The 24,377-nt window shown below is 40.1% G+C and overlaps 1 protein-coding gene across 1 annotated transcript in view; it reads right to left on the reverse strand.

The window, feature by feature from the left end:
* Positions 1-983: 983 nt before the first annotated feature.
* Positions 984-24,377, reverse strand: part of Plek (pleckstrin) — a 30,524-nt gene continuing 7,130 nt past the window's right edge. The window contains exons 2-9 of the mRNA XM_046422537.2: positions 18,490-18,645; positions 18,075-18,256; positions 15,802-15,893; positions 12,219-12,403; positions 10,533-10,637; positions 5,234-5,317; positions 4,345-4,414; positions 984-2,750 (exon numbers count right to left, since the gene is read on the reverse strand). Of these exons, the coding sequence (XP_046278493.1) occupies positions 2,614-2,750; positions 4,345-4,414; positions 5,234-5,317; positions 10,533-10,637; positions 12,219-12,403; positions 15,802-15,893; positions 18,075-18,256; positions 18,490-18,645 (1,011 nt within the window). The 3' untranslated portion in view covers positions 984-2,613. The remainder of the gene's footprint in view (positions 2,751-4,344; positions 4,415-5,233; positions 5,318-10,532; positions 10,638-12,218; positions 12,404-15,801; positions 15,894-18,074; positions 18,257-18,489; positions 18,646-24,377) is intronic.

Genomic DNA, 24,377 nt, shown 5'->3' on the forward strand with positions numbered 1-24,377 from the left:
CTTTCTTTCTCCTTCCCCCACCCCAGGGGTTTGAACTCAGGATACTTTGCCCCTTAGCTATATCTCCAACCCCCACTCCATTTTTTTTTTAAACAGGGTCTCACTAAATTGCCCAGGCTAACCTTGAACTTGCAATCCTTCTGCCTTAGCCAGATTTGCTGGAATAATAAGCATGTGCCACTACACCTGTCTTAATCTCCTTTCTTAATCCTTCCACAGTAAATTCTTAAACAATCTGTTTTCTTATCATTCTAAACTGGAACCCCAAATCAAAGCTGGACACCTTTTCTTTCTGGCTTTAGATGTTCTTCAAATGAAATTGACAGTTTGTTCATTCCTTTTTCCACGTCACTGAAGGTACTATCTGTCACACCAGGGCTTAGACCCTTGTGGATTAGCCCATTGTAGCATGTAATAGGATCTGAGCTTTGTAAATCAAAGAAGTTCTAACATATCATCTATATCTGTTCTCTATATATGTCCACTTTGTCAAGGGACACCTTCTTCCCACCAGGAAGAACCAATACCTATGTTAGGAAGACTTAGTGATGCTGTGAATGCCCACAGGTCATAGTATACAAATATACAATTGTGTAATGCAAGTCCTAGGGAGCATTTGTCACCTAGACCAAACCATCCAGTTCAACCATACATAGCATCTCTTCAGTTAGAAACTCTTTTTCCATTAAGGAAAATTTTTTTTCTTAATGTAAATACTTGAAGGATTCATTTGCTTGCCTGAACGTTATAATCAAGATGGTATATGTTAAAAATCAGTGATACAGTCTGTCCATGTATTTTCCGTTCTCTAAGTCCTATCTTCACTTTTGGTCTATTCTTGCCAAAACAAGAGACTGACAATTTATTTAAAAACCATAAGACCATGGAAATGATCTTAGAGCTAAAAGAGGGTTATTATTACTCAGTAAATGAAAATGAGTTCTAGAAAAGGAGAATGGTTAATAAGAAGCAAAACAGAGTCATCACACCCAAAAGTCAGATTTATTTCAAAACATAATGCTGACTCCATAATAATAAATACGTTTAACACTGAAAGTAGAAAAAACTATTGTGCATATTCTATGAAGACACGGTGCTAAAGAATTAGAGAAAAAGGTAGCCCTTCACCTCTAGGCTACTGATAAAACAATCTGGGAGAGGTGCACAATCACATGGATAAGGCAGGGGAATTGAGGGAGGGCAAGAGAGGAATTTATCAAATCATGAAGAATTTTCTACTTGCCTTTCCTTCCTGGAGCCATAAAATTAAAAACCTAGAGTTGGAAAACTATGAACTACACCTTCACACACATACCTGGTTGTATAGGTGCTGTCTTTCTCAATTTGGGAGATGGTTAACTATTTAGAGATCAGAATGAAAAACTAAACTGGTTTCCATTTCGTCCTAGGTCAGATTACTCTGACTAATGACAGGGCCATGAAGCCCTCAGAGCCCATCAGAGCAGCTACTGCTTGTGTTTAAGGCTCAAGCACAGCAATCATGAACTGGAGAACTGAAGGCACTACACAATGGTGACAGGCACCACCACAAGCTCTGAGGGTCCAAGTCCTTTCAGAGCTGACTATTATACGCCACCATCTACTCAGCTAGCCCGGGGTCCAGCTCCTCCACTCTCTACAGATGGGGGCACATTAGCCCGGCTGCTGCTCAGGCCTCACTCATACAGGGAACCCACCTGCCCTTTTCCCCCCACTAACCCTCAAAAGAAATTCATATATTTGGGCCCCCTCTAATTACAATAAGTAGTAGAGAAATGCTCCAGAAAGGATCACTAGGAGATTTCCTTCAGATCAGACTCAAATGGGAGTAGAATAGACCTGTGTGTGGCCTCAGGGCCTGGAAAGGACCCTCAGCTGCTTCTGACTGCCTCAGGTCTTTCTCTCTGAAGATAAAACCTCCCAAATGGTAAAAGCAATATAAGACTTAATCCTAAAATCCACCACTGCTCTCAGGAAGTGTTGGGGAAGGGAAGGAAGAAAGAAGCGTGCTCTCCTTCATTCTGTGACACGCTCTCATGGGCAAAAATAAGTGGAAGACAGCTAAAGAAAATGAAGAGGTCAGTGCCTAGTCCTCTCAGTACAAATTGGCAACAGTTTTGAAGGGAAGGGCTGTCAGGTTCTGGCTCATCTCAAGACCACTGGAGGCCAAGACTCAGTCCAGGAAGGACACCAGCAGGATAACTAGAGGTACTTTCACTCTCATGGGGATTAAAATCACAGGGCATTGCTTTTGTTGTTATTGCTATTGTTTGTTTTTGTTATTTTGTTTTGTTTTTTAAGCTAGGGAGGACTTCAGACACCTTAGTTTATCTCCATCATTTTTCCAAAGAGGCCCTGAAGCCTGGAAAGGTTAAACAGTCTACCCAGGACACACAGCTTGTCATATGACTCGGGGGACATGGAATGGGACAGAGGCTGCAGGGAGAGAGGCAGTGCAGGTGAACATCATGCAGCACATGGCTAGCTACATTCTGGCAAAAACTTCCCACCCCTGACCCTTTCCAGTAGAATTGTCACAGAAGTGGACAGGTCCTGGACCAAGCTTATACAAGGGCTTCTCTCTGGAGGGCATGAGGACTTGCAGACATGTCTTCATTTCCCAGTCCGCGAGGCCACCTGGATGGCTTTGATCCACTCTGTGCGTTCCTTGGGGGTGGCGGCTTGCAAGAAATAATGAACTTCATCAGCCGTGATGATCTCGAAAAGGTTCTCTTCATCACTCTTCCTGCCTGTGAGGAGAGAGAAAATGGCAGCTCACACACGAGCACCAGAAAGTCACCTGACCTGCCCTCCTGCTCACGGGTCATGAAACACTTTTTTAAAAAATCCCCAGGAAAGTATGTGGTTTTCAAACATATAAACATTGTATGATTATGTATATTTATACATAAGTATATATGTTGTATTCATATGGATGGGTACATAGTATGATCCTATATGTATGTGTATATTTGTAAGAAACAAGTAAAATACTCAAGGAGAAACATTTTATTTCATAGTTTGTAAGTAAAATTTTCACCTTTGCATTCCAATAATATTTCACAAATAATTTCTTTTTTGAGACGGGGGGGGGGGTGGCGGGGGCCAGGGATTGAACTCAGGGTCACTCAACCACTGAGCCATATCCTCAGACCTATTTTGTATTTTATTAAGAGACGGGGTCTCACTGAGATGCTTAGCACCTCATCATTGCTGAGGTTGACTTTAAACTTGCCATCCTCCTGTCTCAGCTTCCCAAACTGCTGGGATTACAGGCATGTGCCATCACACCTGGCAATAATTTCTAATGGTATCTAATGACTGATTTTTTTCTGCTTATAATATAAATCATGAGCTGATGGTCTCATATATATGTATGTGTGTGTGTGTGTGTGTGTGTGTATATATATATATATACACACACACATATGTATATATATGCATACACATTTGTATATACATATATGTTTATACATGCATATGAAAACAAAACCAATCCTACCATCAATATTTTACATACAGTTTGAACTGATTTTTGTCAAGGGTTAAGTTAGAGCCACTTAAAACATTCATCTCAAATTAAAAAGCCACATGATCCTCTCCAAAACTAAAGCATCGCTCTAGGTGGCAGAGAGATGGCAGACCTAGGGTAGTAAAAATCTGGGCTTTTGTTGATATGGTTTTCCTGTCACCTTTATAACATCGTAAACCCAAAATGGCAAAATAAAATCAGGGTTGGGCTATCCAAACCACATCGCCCAGTGATTCCATTTGTCCATTACACCTCAGAAGTCAATGCACAGCCACATAACTATCCATATGTCCAGCATAAGCTTGTACCTGAAAGTTATCCTGTGTAGCCCCTCGTTTTGAGAGGAAGCACTAAGATTCACCATACTGGGGTGGTTCACTGAGGGTCATGTGGCTGAATGAGTAGCATAGACCTAATAGTAACCCAGGTGCTCCATCCACTCACCACAATTCTTGTTGCATAAATGCTCCTTTTGTTGTGGGGAATTTCCTGATCTGGATAAGTAAAAAATTTCCTTTAAGGAATGTCATCATATCAGGTGCTAATAAGCTCTCTATCTAAGCCAATTTGGAAGTGATGTATTTTCTCAGCATTGCTCAAGGACTTATAGACATTCACAAAGACACTCCAGTTCCTCAGGTCTGGAAAGCAGGGGCAGCTCAGGGAAAAGAATAGCTATTGGTTTCTCTAAGGTTTTCAGACAGCAAGTTCATGCACGCTTATGCCTGATTGATTGATTGATTATGTTGGTACCAGATGTACAGGAGTGCAGAGTCTAAGGAGACACATCTCTCACAGAAATCCATTCTTACCATCTGGATTGCTCTCCACTGAAGTCACCACACAACCTCTCAAGTGAACTGCTCCCAGGGGATCTTCCCCCTAGAGGAAAGAGAAGTCATTCATCCATACACTGTATGGATACATCTTATTTTAATGGTGCAAAATTCTCATAGACTCACTCTGGTAAGTATTAGGAGATTAAAATAAATAATAGCAGAAGGACCTTAAAGGAAATTCATTCCAGATCCTCCATTCTCCACTTTCAATGGAGCCAGGGAGGTTTCATGAGAATATGCAAGTCAAGCTGGACTTCAACTCTGGAGGAAAGTGGCAGAAGTGGAGATGCTGAGGTCCCCATGCCCCTCTAAAGAAAAGATGCATGTTTACTGCACCTGACACAGTAGTATCACCTTCCAGGAGCAGATCAAAGAGCCCTGCACCATAAACAAAGACCAAGGACTCAACCCTAACATGGGTTTTTACTCTCCAGAGTTGGCTCATTTTATTGAGGAAAAAGCTCTCTTCAACAATCAACAGCCTGAATTGCAGGAATTAAATAATGCATTCATCCAAGTTGGCCTGGGAGAGGAATTATCACTTTTTTGCAGAGTGTTGGGCTGATTGAGTTTCCCCAAAAATATTAGATTAGGGCAAACAAAAAAATTACATTGAGCTAACCAAATAAATTAAAATACAGTGCTATTATATTCCATCCCTCAGTTTATACTGGCCTTTAAGGCATCGGGATTCAGATCGTTGCAGTGTGAGTAGGTAGGAAAAGGTAAAGGAAGATGGGTGAAAAAAAGTGGGAGGGTGAAAAGAAAATGGAAATATGAACAACACAGAGAATCAGAAGCCCAGCCCATAAATGGAGTGGAGGTTTCCATTTGAATGGGTTTATTGACCACAGAATCTCACCCCAGCAGGGTCATAGTAGTGCAGGTAGGCAGGGTCTTCTCGCAGAACAAATTTTCTCACTTTCCAGTTTTTCCTCCTATGCCCCTAAATCCAGGAACAACAAAAGAAAAGAAATGATGAGTTCCTAGCATCACTCGATATGTTCAGTGCCTAGATCATAAGTCTTTTCTGAATTGGATAAAAGAAAAAAGAAGATGAAACATTAACTTTAAGAGAACAAGGCCCTGACCCAGGACATTCTCAGGGGATAGCACTGAGGCCAATTAATAACTTGTTGTTATTATATTAAATGGATGAACTAGATTATTTCCAAGCTTGGTTTGCAGTTTCATTATCACGTAAAGCGATGCTGTGTACTATATGCTATATTTGGCAATGCCAGGGATATTAGCAGTTTAAGATGTGGGCCTGCTCTTCAAAGAGTTTATGAATTATGTGGAAATATAAAATAGCAAAGCCCAAATCAAATAATTTGTATAGATAATGGATTTGAAAGGAATTAAGTGAGGAATATGTAATTAGGGGCTTTGGATGTCAAGCAAAGCCTCATAAAGGGCTGGACTTGTCTGTGTGGGACACACAGGATTTAGATGGATATAAAGATTATTGACAACACACACACACACAAAAAAAAAAAAACGGGAGGAAATGCACAGGGCATGAGCAGAAGCTGATGAATGAGACCAGTCTAGCTAAGATGCACTGTGCATGAGGAGTAGCAGAAGCAAAGCTGGAAAAGTCACAGACCTTAGTCAAAATAAAATGACTTTTGAAAGGAAGATGGGAGATAATTACTAAGACTTTTGAGTAGGGAAAAGATTACAATTTGGGGAAAATTAATATGGTGACAAAGTATAGAATGGACCAGCTAGATAGAATAAAGGAAAGCCAGGTAGAAGATAAGAATGTAAAAATGAGGTCTTTAGGGAATGATTGCAATAATCCAGGCACAAAATTATTAGGAACTAACTTTAGGTAGCAGCAATAGCCATGGAAATGAATTTGGCTATAATAGACATAATAAAAACAGATTAAAACTTGGTCTTCCTCAGTAGAATTAAACCCTTGGCATCACCTAGTCTGAATTTTAAGAACAGGAACTTTCTCTTTGTTCCCCAGTGCCCACCATAGTTTCTGGCACATGGAAACTGCTCCATCTCTCTTTGTAATGGCCATTAAAGAGCAAGTTTAATGATCACAGTCAACCTGATTCTGTGATTTTTCCACAGAAAATTCAAAGGATTTAAATACCTCCAGAAGCCTAAAATGGTTTTAAATTAGAAGATAACATACTGTCTACCCAAAATGAAGAATAATCTAAAGTACCACATATCAACAGGCATATATATAGATGGATTTTCCAACATTTTTCATTTTGCTGATGTACAAAACAATGAATAATGTGTGGTTTTAGCAGACAGAGCCTCCTTCATAAAATCAGGTCAGAGGAATTTAAAGGGCACTTTCAAGAAGGGATCTAAGTTTTACGGCCAAGAATTTGGTTTAAAAAAAAAAAAACCTCATTCCCAAAGAATCTTTTACTTGCCTGAAGGGATAGAGCCAGGAACCCTACAGAGTCATATGGAAGGGCAGGAAATAGTTCTGTCTGCTATATCATCATTGGCATTTGCAATGCAGCAGCTTCTAAAAGTATGGATTCCTACTCTTTCCCTTAACTAATGTCATCCATGAGATACAAACACTACAGTTGCCACCCCACACCATTTCCTCTTCATCTGCACACCCTCATGTCATGCTGTCTTACGAAATTGCTGAGTGATCACCAGGTCATGAGCTGATGGAAGAGGAAGGTAACAGGAAAGAGGAAGGTGAAACCAGCCTTCCCTGACTAGTCACCTCATTCCCTTGAAGTCCTCACTGACATCAGTGCTATATATTGCAGAGTTTGCTGTAATTGGGGGTGTCTGGTCATCTTTCATTTTAGGAGTGTTTCCTGAGGGATTTTAAGTAAGGTACGCAGGCCTGAGCTTTCCAAGAATTGTTGTTAAACTTGTCAAAGTCATCTAATTATATTCAATTGAATTCACTTCACAAGTGTTTACTGTCAATCACGGACCAAGAAGGACACTGAACTTCACAGTAGAAACAAGACGCACGTATAACACATCATCCTTTCCTTCAAAGAATCTGGTTGGGAATTAAACAACTACATATTTCATTCATTGTTTTAACAGAAGAAATTATACAAGAAGGGATTATACTGAATCTAATCCACAACCATTTACCCTCAAACTTTCTCCATTTGCAAAGTAGAATTATTTCCTCTGAGGTGAAAGTGGGACACAGTCTTCCAGTTGGACAAAGCTATTTCCCACCTCTGAAGTGTGGAGCACAGTTCCTTTTTCATGACAATCCTGGTGGGCAGGTTAGCCTTGGCTAGCTCCCAGCAAGGGATATAAAAGTACTTTACTTTTTGAGGAACTAAAAAAAAATTTTTTTAATTCCCTCAAGTGATTCTGACATGAACCACAGTTACTAACCACTGAGGCTAAGAGGTTGGAAACATTAAAGAAAAATGCCAATTCAAATAGACGAGGTCTTTGGTTTTCTCCCTACTCTGCCCCACGGAAAACAATTTGGAAGCAAGAATAGTGTAAAAGAACCAAATTCCTGAATGCACACAGATTCCTGTTTTCTCTAAGTAGAAACGAAGTTTATAGAATGACATTTTAAATAGTTGTATTTTGAAAATAGAATAAATTATCTTTTAAGACTAAAAAGGCTAGCTCATTGGTTCTCAGCACTGGCTACACATCAGAATCACTTGGAAGCTACAAAATTCCAAAGACTGATTTGATCAGCCAGGGTACAGTTTTTACAGCTCTCCAACTGTCAAATTTGTTTATCAACTGGGCTAGCTACAACTAAATTGTACCTATCAAAGGTTTGGTAAAGAAAGGTAAAGAAAACACACATATAAGTTTACTACAGTTGCCACCCCACACCATTTCCTCATAGTCCCTATCATCTTCAAAACACATTCAGGTACCTATTCCTTAACCAATTTTTGACTATTCATCCATCTCCTACTGGGTGCTCTGCCTAGATATGGCTCCAGTCCAGCCCAGATGTTTATATACCTTCTTGCTTAGCTTTTTAAGAACTCCTCTGAAGATTAGGGCCTGGGGCTGATCATGTAGCTCAGTGGTAGAAAGCTTGCCTAGCATACATGAAGCCCTTGGTTCAAAAAGGAAGTTCCCTCCAAGTTACTCCTGTCTTAACAGTCATCTTCCAGCATCTGAAATCAAAGAGCCTGGAACCTAAGAATGTTTTCTAGAATCAATGAGGAAGCCAACGAGGGGCAAACTATGAGTCTTTCCTATGGCCCTGCCCCCACTGCCTTTCCTTTAATTTAGTCAAGTTGTTTACCTTGTCATAAAAGATATTAGAATAGGACATGAATTCTTTCTAAATCCTTGCTGTATATTTCTTAGGACCTGGTTCTTTTAAAACTTGGAGCTAAGACAAGTTTTCAATACTAATGTTTCACTTCCCCAGGATAATTCAAAATCCTCCTTATTACCTAATCTCAACAAAGCCAATGAGACTTATATTTTAAAATAAAAATATATACTCTGTTTTGGTTCTTTTCTCCTTGTTCATTCCATTAACCACTAACACAAAGGACCATAATATGAAGTAAAATCTCTTAGTCTCATGGAACCTATAGGTAGTACACAGAAATTTCTTTACATCAACCAGGCTTTCTCCATTATGAGTTGTGCTTGCATTTATTCATTCATTCATTCATTCATTCATTCTCATTAGTTATACAAGACAGCTCTTCAATTCATTGTACACAAATGAAGCACAATTTTTCAGTTCTCTGGTCATACATAAAGTATGGTCATACCATTCATGCAATCATATGAGTACCTAAGGTAATGATGTCTGTTTCATTCCACCATTTTTTCTACCCCCAGACCCCTCCCCAGTTTGGCCCATCCAAAGTTCCTTCACTCATCCTATGCCCCCCCATTATGGATTAGCATCCACTTATCCTAGAAAACATTCAGCCTTTGTCTTTGGGGGATTGGTTTACTTTGCTTAGCATGATATTCTCTAACTCCACCCATTTACCTACAAATGCCATAATTTTATCCTCTCTTAATGCTGAGTAATATTCCATTGTGTATATGTACTACACTCATATATTGCTGGTGGGACTGCAAATTGGTTCAGCCTATCTGGAAAGCAGTATGGAGATTCCTTAGAAAACTTGGAATGGAACCACCATTTGACTATCCCACTCCTTAGTCGATTCCCAAAGGACTTAAAAACAGCATACTACAGTGACGCAGCCACCTCAATGTTTATAGGCCCAGTTCACAATAGCCGAACTGTGGAACCAACCTAGATGCCCTTCAATAGATGAATGGATAAAGAAACTGGATGGTGCTATTAATACAGCTCACAGTACAGCCAGAAAGACAAGACTTTGGTCCTCTGAAGTGGCCTGGGCTTCTTTGCCACCCTATGCTAGTATCAGTTCATTTCACCCTGAATATTCCCACGTCTTCCTGCTACTTATCCCTCTGCTAAGTGCTGGCTCTGGCTTCCTCGTTCACCCCCAGCCCTTCTATTCTCCTACCTCGAAGCACCATGTACCTTGGTCCCTAAAAACTGACTAGAGATATTCAGCTCACCCCAGTCCTTTCCTCCCAGATTGATGATGTCCTATATTTGTAGACACCTGGTAACTGCATATAACTTCCCTCCAGGGCTATGTCCAGGCCCTCAGACTAGATTTGACCTTTGCCTGCTGTTTCTGTGGAGTTGGCCTTGGGCTTGTTCTAGTTTTTGGTTTCACCATGCTTACACACAATCTGGAATGGTACTCCTTGCCCACAAAGTGCCTAATGTTCTTACCTGGGTGTGGCCTATACCTATCTCCTGGTGACTTTGAAAGGAAGAAGAGAGGCAAAATGGCAGTACTTCAGCATAAAACATCTTTGCCTTTTGGATGACATCTCTTAGCCAATTTATTTCCTCCAGAATGAAAGGGGAAATATTTTCTTAAAACTTTTTCTCCCTGTGATGTTGATAAAGGAGATCTTTTTCTATTGTAGGGGTGTCTTGTGCCCTGCCTGCCTCGGTCTTCCCAATCTAATGCCACTTTGATCATCGACTTAGCTAATCCTCTCACTTTTATTCTCTGGATTTCATTTTCTGGTTCAGTATTGGTCAAATAAACTAAATGCCATTGAGTCGTTTAGGGAAAACTTTGGGGGAAATTGCTAAGGGGAAAGGCTAGGAGGAAATAGGGGTGGCCACTCACCTGCTTCAGTAAACATCCCTGCTTGATAATCACCCCTCTGAATTCTTCTTTCAGAATCACATCATCATCACTGGAATTCTCTTCACAGAAGAACCCACTGTCTGGCTATTGGGAAAACAATCAGCAAAATGACTTCACCAGTTTTAGGCATATTGCTCTGTGCACCATGCCCACCTCCCTCTCCCTTCCAGCTAGTGAGGCAGGCTCCTCCTCTTCCTTCCAGCTACCGGGCATATCCCCATCTGAACTTTAAAGGCTGTTCTTGGTTAGCTAGTCTCCTCTCCTCCCTTTTCTTGCTTCTACATGCTATTCCTTTCTCAGCTCCCCTTAAATGTGATCTTGACAACATCCTTTCATTTTCTAAGATTCCCCAAGCTATATTCTTTTTTTTAAATTTTTTTTAGTTGTAGATGAACGCAATATTTTTATTTTTATTTTTTTATGTGGTGCTGAGGTTTGAACCCAGGGCCTCATGCGTGGGAGGCAAGCATTCTACCACTGAGCTACAACCTCAGCACCCCCCCCCAAGCTATATTCTATCTCCATCTTCCTCACCTTGTGTATTTCTATCTTTGAAGCCTCGTTTTCCTGGGACCTCATAGCCACATCCTTGAAACCAGGGTGATTGACATTAAAACACTTTACAACACTATCTTCCTCAGGACCTTTACCACTCAACCCCTTCTCCAACTTTAAGAACAACAAAGAGCAAGGGTCCAGCACCAACCCCTCACATCAAGAGGGCATCGGTAACAAATTGCTCAGTGATAAATCATACAGAGGAGCAGTCACTGTGATGGGTATTTTTAGGATCCTGCATTTAAATAGCTATAAATAATAAAAAGTTTGAAGAAAAAAAATAATGACAGAGAAACTTCCTCTAAAGTGAAATGAAACTCTATTTGGGATGTTCACTTCATTTTCGAAAGAAGAATGGTTCTCTTAAGTAGTTTCCTAACTTCTATATTCTGATCCAAAATAGAAACAAAACTGCAAAAATTCCCCCAGAAATCCACAGTTGCCAGAATTATCACACAGCCCAAGATTGGGTCCCCATTGTGTAATACAGCATTTCCCAATCTGCAATAAGCAGACTAGGTGTGGGTAGTACACAACGTGTAGGATGTGACATGCATAGATACACTGTGTATGAAGAGTCACCTATTTTAATGTATATTTGAAAATAAAATTACAACCAGCTCTGTGATTTTTGTACATCTGTGCCTGCATTTTCTTTTCTTTTCTGCTCTATCTCCTTTGTCTAGGAAAGGGCTTGCTATGTAGGAGAGCCTAATAAATTTGTATAAGTAAATTATTGCTTAGTATAAGAATGAAAAGAGTAGAGTTAAAAAAGTCAGTTTAAAGAAAACTATTCAAGTAGTCCACCATTTCCTTTAAACTGTTTCGCTTGGATGGGGCAGCGCTGTGGAGTGAACAGCTGTCAAGTCTGGGTCTTGCTGGTGTATTAGAAGCTTCGTGGGCCTCAACGCTGCATGGCTTGGGGGCTTGGAGTAGTTCCTTTTTCTCCCCAGTTGACCTCACCCTCCCCCCCACACCCCAGCTAACAGCTCTCTGTAGGTCTGGGCACTTTCTTTGGCATATGTGGCTAAGAACTGAAATCAACAGAGACTCTGCCCTGGGCAGTCCCCCAATGAGAAGAATAGATCAGTAGCTTTTATCACTTACAAAGTAGTAGAAGGCATCCGGGTTGTCCAGGAAAGGGTTCTCAGCAATCCCATCCGCTGCATTCTTGGACAGGTCTCCAGCAGGCTGCAGATAGCCTTCATTGAGCAGTGATGAGGCAATCATGAGGCCTTCCTGGCGATTCCGAATAGATTTGTTGGATACCAACCAGTCGATGACACAGCTACCTAGAGAGGACCAATAAAGGGAATGTTAATCCTCCTCAAAGAGCAAGCCACTGACCATCACTCTTGCACTGGCTCCAGAACACCTGCATGTCCAACTTGTCTCATCCTCCCTGCTATTCCAAGAAGGAAAAAATAAAATTAGTGAGATAGAGACCTGAAAACAAAAAGAATCATGTAAGAAGTTTTTTAAAATGTCTGCATGCTGTGTAAGAAGCAACATCTGCATCAGAGAAATCATTTTTCCTAACCCACTCATTTCTTTCATTAATTAACATTTATTGAGCATCTAGTAGATCAAGCACCTAATAGGTACTCTGAGGTATTGGGCAGATTCACTTAGGGAATCTAAAAGAGAGAGATGTGTGAGAAGTATTAGAACCCAGAAAGTCAATACTGCAGATCTACTGAGTCACATCTGAAGGTGTGGAAGGGGCAGGGGAAGGAGGAGGGGACTGCCATGCACTGTCCGGGAAAATATTCATAGAGAAATTGACACTGGGCTGAGACCTAAAAAAAGCAGTAGGTGTTTGAAAACATGTAAGACAGGGCTGAGAGGGTTCAGCACAGGCTGAGGAGTAGGAGGTGCGAAGATTCACACAGGCTGCAGCTGCCCCAGCAGTGGGGGCAGAGGCAGGAGGAGGAGTGGTGAGACCAGGCAAAAGGAGAGGAGGAGAAGGAAGATGCAAGATAAGTGGGGAGGGGGGATAGTAGGAGATAGGAAAGGCAGCAGAATACAACAGTCACTAATATGGCATTATGTAAAAATTGTGATTGTGTAACTGATGTGATTCTGCAATTTGTATTTGGGGTAAAAATGGGAGTTCATAACTCACTTGAATCAAATGTATGAAAGATGATATGTCATGAGTTTTGTAATGTTTTGAACAACAACAACAAAAAAAAAGATAAGTGGGAAGAACTTTGATGGCATGTTAAGTCATTTGGCACTAAGGAGCCATTGCAAGTTTTTAAGCAGCAAATATCATCATGATGGGATGTGTGTCCTAAATTAAAATTTGATGACCTTATTTGTTTATCATCACACCTCTTGCCGTTTGACTTGTTTACAGACTCTAACACCTCTGCAGGATCTTGCAGGTCCCTCAAGAAGTCATTTAACCAACCTTTTACCTCAAGAGAGGATAACAAGGGGAATAAAATGAAATTGACCCAAGAGCTAGATTATTAACAGGTGAAAGTAAAGCGCTGCATCCATAACAATGCATTCTTTATAGATGACAATGACAGAGCCCATTTAACCCTGCCAGGCCTGGGTCATCCAAGCAAGGGCATTGGGGTGTGCCGCACGTGCAACAGCAGTGAGAGCTTTCGGTAAGGAAGCCTTCTGTGAATTTCATATATGAGAAGTTTAGTCCACTTTTTCTAGAAGGATAAATTAATTAATACTGAATCTCTGCTTTTAATCCCTGCAGCAACCCTATAAAAGAGGTAGGGTAGTAATTACAGACCTTATTTGAAGGATGAGAGAATTTAGACTCCGAGAGTTTAAGTGTCCTTAGGCCTAGGTTGCCCAACGCTGGGCCTTCACATTTTATGCTTGTTCAGCTAGGCATGCTGAAGCCTGAAAGATAAGCTCAGTCTAGTGTCCCCGTCACCTGATATTCAAGGTCCTTTATCACACATCAGCACATCTGGGTCCCAGTCTCTGCCTCAGTCTTCATCTCCCAGCTGAGACTACTTGACTTCCTTGAAGCCTCTACCCATGGAAATTTCTAGAACCCACCATGAACTTCAATGGAAAACACGTAAAAAGTGGTAGCCCAATACCCTGGAACTCAGGAACACATAAACACAAGAAATGAGTGTCAGCTGGATCTTGTGACCAGATCTACATTGGAACCTCTTCCTGTTGCCTTTGCCCTTTGCTCTGAAGACCTGACCACAGTCCTGTAGAGTTAGGTCGCTGCCTTGCTCTTGTCAGTTTCCCTCACCAACAACCACAGCTAGGTATCTTGGTCTCAAATCTCATCCTTTACTTGTCTGATGCTAACGGGCTGCTGCCTGAACTTCCTGAGACTCATCCCCTGATACTACAACTCACATTCTTCCCCTTCTCCTTCCTGACCCTGACCTGGACCACTGTCATAGATTATCTGTTGAGCTGGGCACAGTGGCACATGCATGTAATCCCAGCGATTTGGAAGGCTGAGGCAAGAGGATCACGAGTTCAAAGGCAGACTCAGCAATTTAGCAAGGCCCTAAGCAACCTAGTGAGACCCTGTCTCTAAATAAATTATTTTTTAAAAGGGCCAGGGAGATGTGGCTCGGTGTTTAAGTGCCCCTAGGTTCAATCCCCAGTACCAAAAAAAAAAAAAAAAAAAAAAAAGATTATCTGTTGATCTTATACCTCAGATTCAATATCTCTTATATTTTCTCAGAATTTACTTCCTTTGATGCCTCTTGTCACCATAAGTAACCATGCCTGGTATCTGATAAATCTAGTCCAAAACTATAAATCTCATTTTGTTCCCCATAATGAACCATCTGCCCTACCAGGCAGGTCAATTTCTTTTTCTTAGATACATATTGTGCATCTCTGCCCAATAACTTTGTTCTCACTGTCCTTTGCCAAGCCTCCTCATCAGACATCCTCCTCATGAATGATACCCATATTTCAGGGTCAAAGTTAGGTACCACCTCCTATTCACCCCCAACAACCCTCTGAACTCTTTCTCTTTTCTGAACTCACTTAGGCAGACATGTGACTTCCTCAGTCATAATAGTCACTTGAGTGCTTGCTCCACTAGCACCTGCTGTGTGTCAGACAATGTTCTACACACAGAACAGCAAGCCTATAAAGTACATAGGCTATGACACCCACATTTTATAAGGAAAGTGAGGCACAGAGAGGCTAAGTTATTGGCCTGAGCTTTTATAGCTAGTAAGTTAAATACCCAGGAGGATTTGAACCAAGGTAGTCTGGTTCCAATGAACATGTTTCAATCACTACATCATACTACCTAAGTTCATAACACCTAAAACCCTACCCTGTGCAGCCTCTGACATCCTAAGATTACCACTTAACTCTAACATTATATGTCTCCACCCCCGTTTATCATAATAAGATATGCATCTTATTTAACTGAGTATGTATTGCTAACAATTATATAATGCCATTTATTGGGGGAGAAATATCCTTTAATTGATGCAGCTAGAACTTCTGAAACATTATCTTGTACAAAGATGTTTTTTCCACCCTTCTTTCTGATTCCACATGGGGGAAAGTCAATTCTTATGTTCACCACTCTGCATTTAGTGACACTGTTCACTCCCCATGCTCCAGGCCCCCACCAGACACATAGAGCAGAGGGACAGCAAAAGGAGAACTCCCTATTACCTCCCTTGTCACCCCATTTCAGGCATGCACATCCTTTTACCTGTGAAACAGTGGTTAAAAACCTTCTTGTCCTTTTCTAGATTCAGCTCTTTTATTCCTCTTTCAGTGTCTCTCATGGACAAATATAAGGCACTGCAAAGAGATCAAAAACAGATGGTGAATAGGGAACATTTCAGAATAGTGGGTTCTCTCTGGGAGTTGCCACCCTGGAGAGGCTGGCCATGAGCACAAGCTTCCCTTGGCACTTTGAGTAACCCCTGAACCTATCTCTCCACCAGACCGTAAGAGAAATATTCATATTTACATAATTCTGTGGCCTGCAGAGCATTTAGCAAGATGCACTAGAAAAATACATAATGTTTCTAAAATTCATTAAGCTCTTTTTAAATTTAATTCCTGGTGCCTGAGGTGGAAAATTGCCCTGAGTTAGGTTCCAAAGATTAAAGGTTTCGAGGGCCAATTTTTCACTCACATTGTAGATCTTTGAGATCCCTGGAATATCCCCCCAAAAGGCTCATGAGTTAAAGGCTTAGTTCGCAGCTTGGTCCTATTGAGAGGTGGAGGACACTAAGGAGGTGGGGCCTTGTGAGAGGTCTTTCAGTCTTTGGGGACATGCCCTCAAAGGGGACTGTGGTACCCCAGACTCTCTCTCTCTTTTACAACCTGTCAATGAGGTGAATGTTTTCACTATACCATGCACTCCTGCCTGATGTACCACTATCACCAAAGGCCTAAAAGCAAAATGGATCCAACTGACCATTGACTAAAACATCCAAAACTATGAGCCAAAATGAACCTTTTCTCTTTGTAAGTTGATTATCTCAGGTATATATTACAATAATGAAAAGCTGATTAACACAGTCCCCCAATTATTTAAAGATCTTCAAGAGACCATGTTGTAGACTTTTGTCTTGAAGAAACCAAACATTTCCACTAAGCTTATTTTTTATTCTAAAAATGATGAGATAAGGCAAAATAAAAGTTCTCACTTTTCTTGTCCTTGGAACAATAAGCCAAAAATAGCCTTATCAGAGAATCTAAGGCACAACACAGGCCCACTTTCTTGTATATTGTGGCTCCATGTAGTTTGAGCATCATTTCCTCCCTGACATCACTCAGGAATGTGATCACCTGATGTCCCCAACCAGCAGCTGCAGCCAAAGCCAGGAGTCTCCTCTTGGGTCTTTCAACAAAAATCTCCCATGGTGAGGGAAGCTGCTGAGTCTTACTAAGCTCAATGCCCAAACATTTTACTCCTGTGACAGGAGTCTTGTGTTAATCATGCAGCTGTGTCCTCTCTTAGATGTGTCCCATCTCTTACCCACTCCTTGTGAAGAGAATTCTTGTTGGACATTTTAAGCAGCTAACTTTATATTCCTCCCAACAGGGTTCCTGTTTCAGAGTATGCTCAATTGAAAAGCAAAACTACCAGAAAGAAAGATATTCCTGCCAGGTGAGGTGGCACATGCCTGTAATCCCAGCAGCTCAGGACACTGAGGCAGGAGAATCACAAGTTGAAAGCCAGCCTCAGGAAAAGTGAGGTACTAAGAAATTCAGTGAGACCCTGTTTCTAAACAAAATACAAAATAGGGCTGGGGATGTGGCTCTGTGGTCGAGTGCCCCTGAGTTCAATCTCTGGTACTCAAAAAAAAAAAAAAAAGAAAAGAAAAGAAGGAAATAAAGAGATTCCTGTGCTCATAGAAGATATGAAGCATGCAGGAAAGAACTCTATTCACAATCACTGCCAAGAGGCTATATTTACCTGTTGGTCTCTGACTCCCTTTAGACGGTAACTATCACTTGCAATGCCAAGCTAGCCAGTATTACAGCCCACTAAACCAGGGCAGGGAACAAATGGCTTTCATGCAGGATGGGTGTTCACCCTGGCTGGCCCTTCCTGACTATGAGAATGAAAACATGAATTCAAATTTGAAATCTCACTTGCTTGTATACTTAATTCCTGCCTCTTCGTTGCTGCCTAGAGATCCTGATGCTTTCTTTCAAGACTAATAACTTATGGCTACTTCATAAATGAAATGATGAGTCATCCATTCTCCCCACCCCACCCCCACACACATACACGACATACACAAAGCTACCCAGTGAGGGAAATTATACATTCCTATTCCATTAGCTTCTTGCCTCAGACCCAATTCAACATCTAGGTCCACCAAGTGCCAGTGCAGCTTGGCAGAGTGGATATAGACTTCAGAGATGGCCAAGCAAGCCTTGGAGCAGGATCTGTTGTGTTCTTCCCCTCAGAAAGCAGAGAGAAAGAAGGAAGGGTAGAGAGAAGCAATCACAGAAAATCACCCTAAGTCGATGGTTTCTGGCAGACGAATGGACCTCCTTGTGGATTTCCTTGCAAACTTCTGGCCTCCTTCAATGCATTTAATGGCTCTCTTGATGTCCTTAACCCAAGCATCTCTCTCCTCCAGGAAGCTGGCCTGGAAGAAGTGGTCCTGCTGTTTGGTGGTAGTAATCTTAAACACAAACTGAAAATCAAAACACATCCCATTAGAAATGACCATGTTTAAGGCACCGAAGCCCATCATAAAGAGAACAGTTGACCCAAACCTGTTCCACCCAAGAGAGACTCAAATGCCATAATGAAGTGTGGTTGAGAGTGAATGAGGCTGGTCCAGGAGGCACTGCTAATACTGCAGGCCATGCACAGACTTAAAGGTCAGTGCCTGACCCAGATTTGTAGCTCGTGATGTCAACTCACCATCCTCTTGGCAAAGTCCTGACAAGAGCTCGTCAGGGTGCTTCCTTTCAGGGGGATCATCCCTTTGGGGCTGTTGTCACTTTTCTTCTTGTAGAATTCAATTCCATCTTCTAACAATACAACCCACATGGCTTTCCAGGTGTTAAACACGCTCCCCTAGAATGACAACAGAAAGAGCTGAGATGGGCGGGGTTCCTTGAGTACAGTTTTGAGTACAGCTCATATTTCTTTGTCTTCATGCACTTTTCAGTTTTTAACTGCCTGTTTTGAGAAGAGAAAAATATAGAAAAATGACAACCACTGGTATTTTGTCAAAAGGTTTTTAATTTTTAGAAAATTTTAATTCCTGGGGGTGTTTATCAGAATTATAGAGTCAAAATATAGGAAGAAATTTTCCTAGTGCTTTTCAAAATATGATCTTCAGGGCACCTGATCTGATTCACTGAAGATGGCTGTAAATAAAATCTGGTCCCACCTCAATTCTGGCTTCACTTGTAAGGCCAGACCATGCTGCCGTGATTGCTGAATATCAAACGACCCAGTTCAAGCTCTGCTGTGTCCTTGCTACTCAAACTTGAGCAGCCTTTCTGAGCTTCAGTTCCCAAGACTAAAGTGGGGGTGACAACGATTGCCTCAGAGGATTCTAGCACATATTAATGGAAATAATGTGGACAGGACTTTTAAAGTTCAACTGTGGTTATAAACAGGAGGTTGTATTATTAAATATCTTAAAAGATTGTCATGTTTGTATGCCTGTTTGAGTTTCTAGCAAGATAAACAGCTACTCTTTCATCCTCTCTCAGTGGTAATGAACTGGTAGCACTATCATCTTGTGAATGAGGAAGACCCTGGAACATTGAGCCAGGTGCACTGTAGAATAATGAATGGGAAAGCTGAAGCCCATTTGTGGATGTATTTGTGAGCAAACAAGTCACCTCTCTTTTGGTTTCTTTTTTGGTAGATTAAGGTTTGGGGTCATCCCTGGACTTGCATGCCTCCTAGGTCATCATATGGCATGTGTGTATTTAGAGTGCTTGAAAGTACAGGATGACCTCAAACCTGCATTTGACCCTTGTGCTGTTTATTAGTTGTACATATCCTAGGGGGAACGTGTTTAATTTCTGAGCCACAGTTTTTTTAAAGAGAAGATAATAATTCTATCTTACATCATATTAGCAAGTATTAATTAGGTTTACATAATGAATAAAATATGTACGTATGCGAACAATACATATATGCTTACATATATACAGGAATTATACAATGTATATTTATGCATACATACAAAACATAAAGTATATAAAACATTGTCAGCTAAAAATTGCCAACAAACTATGTTAATTTCAGGAGGTCAAGAACCTACCACTGAATGACATTACCAGGTCTTCAGTAAATAATTTGTGGCATGAATGGTTGTAATTTAAAATCACATTATGTGATAATGAGTATTTAAGACTAAATGAGGAAGATATGAGGAAATGATTAACACTAAAGTAGAAACAAAGTATAACAATGTTTTCTGAAATTATTCTACAGACACATGCAGGACTTAATAAATAGAACAGCTTTGATCAATATAGAGGGAAGTGATCCATATTTGTATGATCAGCTTGCTCAGGAAAGCAGCCTTCATTGGAGAAGGGGACTTTCATTTTGTTAGAATTGTTTTTTTTTTAATTTTTATTTTTTAGAGGGGGGTGGGGGCTGGATACTTGGAATTGAACTCAGGGGCCACTTAACTACTGAGCCACATTCCCAGCCCTTTCTTGTATTTTTTATTTAGAGACAAAGTCTCACTGAGTCACTTGGCACCTCACTGTTTCTGAGGCTTGCTTTGAACTCAAGATCCTCCTGTCTCAGCCTCCTGAGCCGCTGGGATTACAGGCCTGCACCACCGTACCTGGATAGAATTAGTTTTTAATTAAGATATATATATATATATATACACACACACACACACACACATACACACACACATACACACACACACATCTATAATCAGCCCATAAGCTTCTAATGGGCCATGACCAAGGGAGTACAATTTGGATCTCCACTCTCCTTCATGCACATTCCAGGCTGACTTTCTGTGGTTTACTTTCTGCTCCCAAGCCTGCTGATTGTGTTTAATTCAATTCAAGGATGGTAAATAGATTCTATCTCAAGTGCCAGCTTAAACTAAATAGGAGTGTATGCCTGAATCTGGGCAAACTAGAAAAGCATCTTGATCCAACAGCTGTGTCCATGCTCACAGAGCCCCTAAAGTGCTGCAGTGCTTCCATCCCTTGGTTCAATCAGATTTTATCTGAATATGGATGTCAAGAAGAAACTCAGACAAGAGCCTGTGTGCAGGCATGGCTAGGTTCTATGAAAATCACTTGTGAATTGGTCTACAATATGAGTGATGCTATTGGAGTTAATGTGGCTCACAGGAAAATTAATACTTACAAAGATTCAGTTTGGAGTAATGCCAACTGCTCCTTTAGCAACAAATTAACCATTCTGACTAGACTGAGAAAATTCATTTTTTCTGGTTTAATTTGGGAGAGGGCTTTGGAAAAGGAATAAAGTAAATTCCTTTGCCTCTATTCCTTGACCCACAATACCACCCTGTCATGACCACCACAAATTAAAATTATCATCCAGCTCCCAGCAGATCCTGCTGCTTATCTCAAATACAAAGAGCTTCTATATAAAGGTCTAGTTGCCCAAAAGGAAGACTATACAAAGAAGATAACTACTTTTTCTTGTCCAAACATTTCCTTTGTTTGGGCTCCTAAAAGAGTTGTCCCCCACCCCCAACTAAAATACACTATCACTTTTTTGCCCAGGCAGAATAATTAATCCAGAGTAACACTACACTATTTCCCTTTTCAAAAAATGGACAAGGTCAGACACTATGCCAACACATTAAATAATTTTAATCAAATTCCTTCCTGTTTTACATCTTAGATTCATATTCAAAACATAAAGAACTCCTTAAAATCAATAAGAAAAGTAGAAACAATATGATTTTTATATGGGCCAAAAAATGATAAACAGGCATGAAATCAAAGAAGATATATGAAAAAGTGTTCATCATCATTATTTATCAGGGAAACATGGATTCAAACCACGATGAGATACCTCGACACATCCACAAGAGTACCCAACATTTATAAAGATAGAGAAGAGCAAGATTTGTCAAGAAAGAAGAATAACTGAAATACAAAATGTTATATCCTATTTGGAAATTTCACCCTAAAGCTAAACACAGACATGTGCCCTTTGCACCTGGTCACAGATCTGAGAGAAATGAGTGTATACTGCCAAAAAGGTTAGATACTAGAATATTCATAGCATCCATAGCAACGTCATTCATAATAGCCAAAAATGGAGAATAACTCAAATACCCATCAACAGGAGAATGGATAAGTAAACTGTACAGTGAAAACATATAAATGTATTATTAATACAGTGAATTCACAAAACAGAATACAACTTAATGATTTAAAAAAGTGAACTACTGGTACTTACAACACCACAGATCAATTTTATAGACGTTATATCAAGTGAAAAAAGAACAGGCAAAAAATGTACTTAGAGTATGAATCCATTTATGTGAAGTTCAAGAACAGGCATAACTGGTGAGAGGTTACACTAATGGTAATCTATGATGGGAGTATAGAGTTGGAAGGAGAGCAATGATTTTTATGGGATACTGTCAATGTCTCATCTTGTTCTGTGTATGATGTACATTATATATGTGTGTGTGTGTGTGTGTGTAAAAATTATGGCATAGCTTACATGCTTTTTTGTATATATGTTTTCCTTCAAGTTAAAAAGCAATGTTCTGTTTAGCTGTATACAGGTCCTGAGAATTAATTCCATTAAGGGCATACACAATGATTATAGTAATATGGCTCTGTTCAGGTTGCTTTTTATGTGGTGCTGGGGATTGAACCCAGGAGCTATAACACTGAGCTTCATACCCAGCACTTTCAATTTTTTAAATTTTGATTTATCATCCAACTAATGATAAAAGAGTCTGCTTCAGACACAACCTGGTATTGAGTGTAACAAATGAACATGAAGTTGCCCAGGCTGGCTTTTAACTTGTGATCTTCCTGCCTCAGCCTCCTGAGTCACTGGGGTTATAGACAAGCACCTCCATACCTGACCAGGTTGATCCTATGAAAGAGAACTATTCTAGTTTAGTTACCTTTCTCATTTGATCACTGGAAAAACAACATATTCATGCAACATAGGGCCCTTGACCGAATAATGAAGTTTTTAAAAGCAGTTGTGCATATTATTGAGTCATTTGGAATTGGTTGAATATAAAAAGTTATGTTAGTTACAATGGCATTGTATCAGGGTTAAATTTCTTGGATGCAATAATGGCATTCAAGATTACATAGGAGATTATATAGGAGAATATCCTTGTTCTTATTAGATATGTGTTGAAGTAGTGGAGTGAGTTAGCATGATGTTTGCAAATTACTCTCAAATTTCTTGACATAAAATTATACGTGGGCATATTTGTAGAGAAATATCGAGAAGGAAAAAAGAAAAAGCAAATGCATCCTTTCCTTACCAATGGATGAATCTGGTTAAAAAGTATATGGTTAGTGGTAGTAGTTTTCCCAATTTCTATAGTTTGAATATTTTTAAACAATTAGGAAAAGTTAGTAAATAAATTTACAACATTTGACATTACTATGTATTAAAATTTGGAATATAATTTTACTGAAATATATAGACAAATCTGATCAATAAAAATTGAAATAACTAGAAATAAGAAAGATGTATCCACAGACTTTCAGAGTAGAGTTTCAACTAGATGACTACTAAAATTCTTTTCAAACCTAAAGTTTAATATTCAACTATAGGCCTATCTAGGATAATACTTTCCATAATCACTCAGGGCTTTTGACCTTAGAATTAGAATAAATTGGTAGAAATCTGTCAGAACTGCATTCCCTTTGCAGACAATTAAAGCATCCAGAGATAACTGTCCAAAGTGAATGTGTGCTTTCCTTATTCAAATATAGCTTTAGGGGCTGTCAGCAAACTCCTAGGGGAATGTGTCATTTGGGATTTGGGGTCATTATGCAAATTGAGGAACCTAATACTTGGAAAATGAAGAGATATCTGGCCACTTATAAAGCTTGCACTCTCTTCCAGGCCTGATAGTGGTGAGTTAGGTTAGGATGATGGAATTCTCTGGTAACCTGACAATAGATCTTATTGGCCATTCTTATATTTTTCCATGTCTGGCCTCAACCTTCTTGGTGCTCACCCAAGAGCAAACCTGGAAGTGTGATTATAGTCTGACCAAGCTAGAGAAGAATTTAGGACCATCTATCAACACTTTTACCATAGAGATAAAGCTGAGGCCCCTGTTAGGTGACTAGGCCTTGTACACCTGCCTAGTTAATGTGAAACTGTCACTAGAATCAAATTCTCTTGATTCCCAGTTTTATGCTCTTTCCCTTCCTCTCAGGTGCTATTTTAATTTTGGTTCTTAGATAACTAATTCTAAAATCTGTATCAATCTCTTTTTTATAACACTTAGCCAACTACTTCACTTTACTAGAGATTACACATAGACAGATGATAGATATAGGTTGAATATTTCTTATCCAAAATGATGCTTGGAACCAGATGTATTGCAGATTTTTATTATTTTTTTCTGATTTTAGCATATCTGCATATACATAATGATATAACTTGAGGATGGAACACAAGTCCAAGCATGAAATTTATGTTTCATTTTTACCTCACATACATAATCGAAAGGTAGTCAGGCATGGTGGCACATGCCTGTGATTCCAGCAACTCTGGAGGATAAGGCAGGAGAATGGCAAATTTGAGGCCAGTCTGGGTAATTTGGTGAGACCCTGTCTCAA

Source organism: Marmota monax, unplaced genomic scaffold (genome assembly GCF_021218885.2).
Source record: "Marmota monax isolate L192 unplaced genomic scaffold, Marmota_monax_Labrador192_F-V1.1 WCK01_AAM20220418_F8-fsc00015, whole genome shotgun sequence".
NCBI classification, from domain to species: domain Eukaryota; kingdom Metazoa; phylum Chordata; class Mammalia; order Rodentia; family Sciuridae; genus Marmota; species Marmota monax.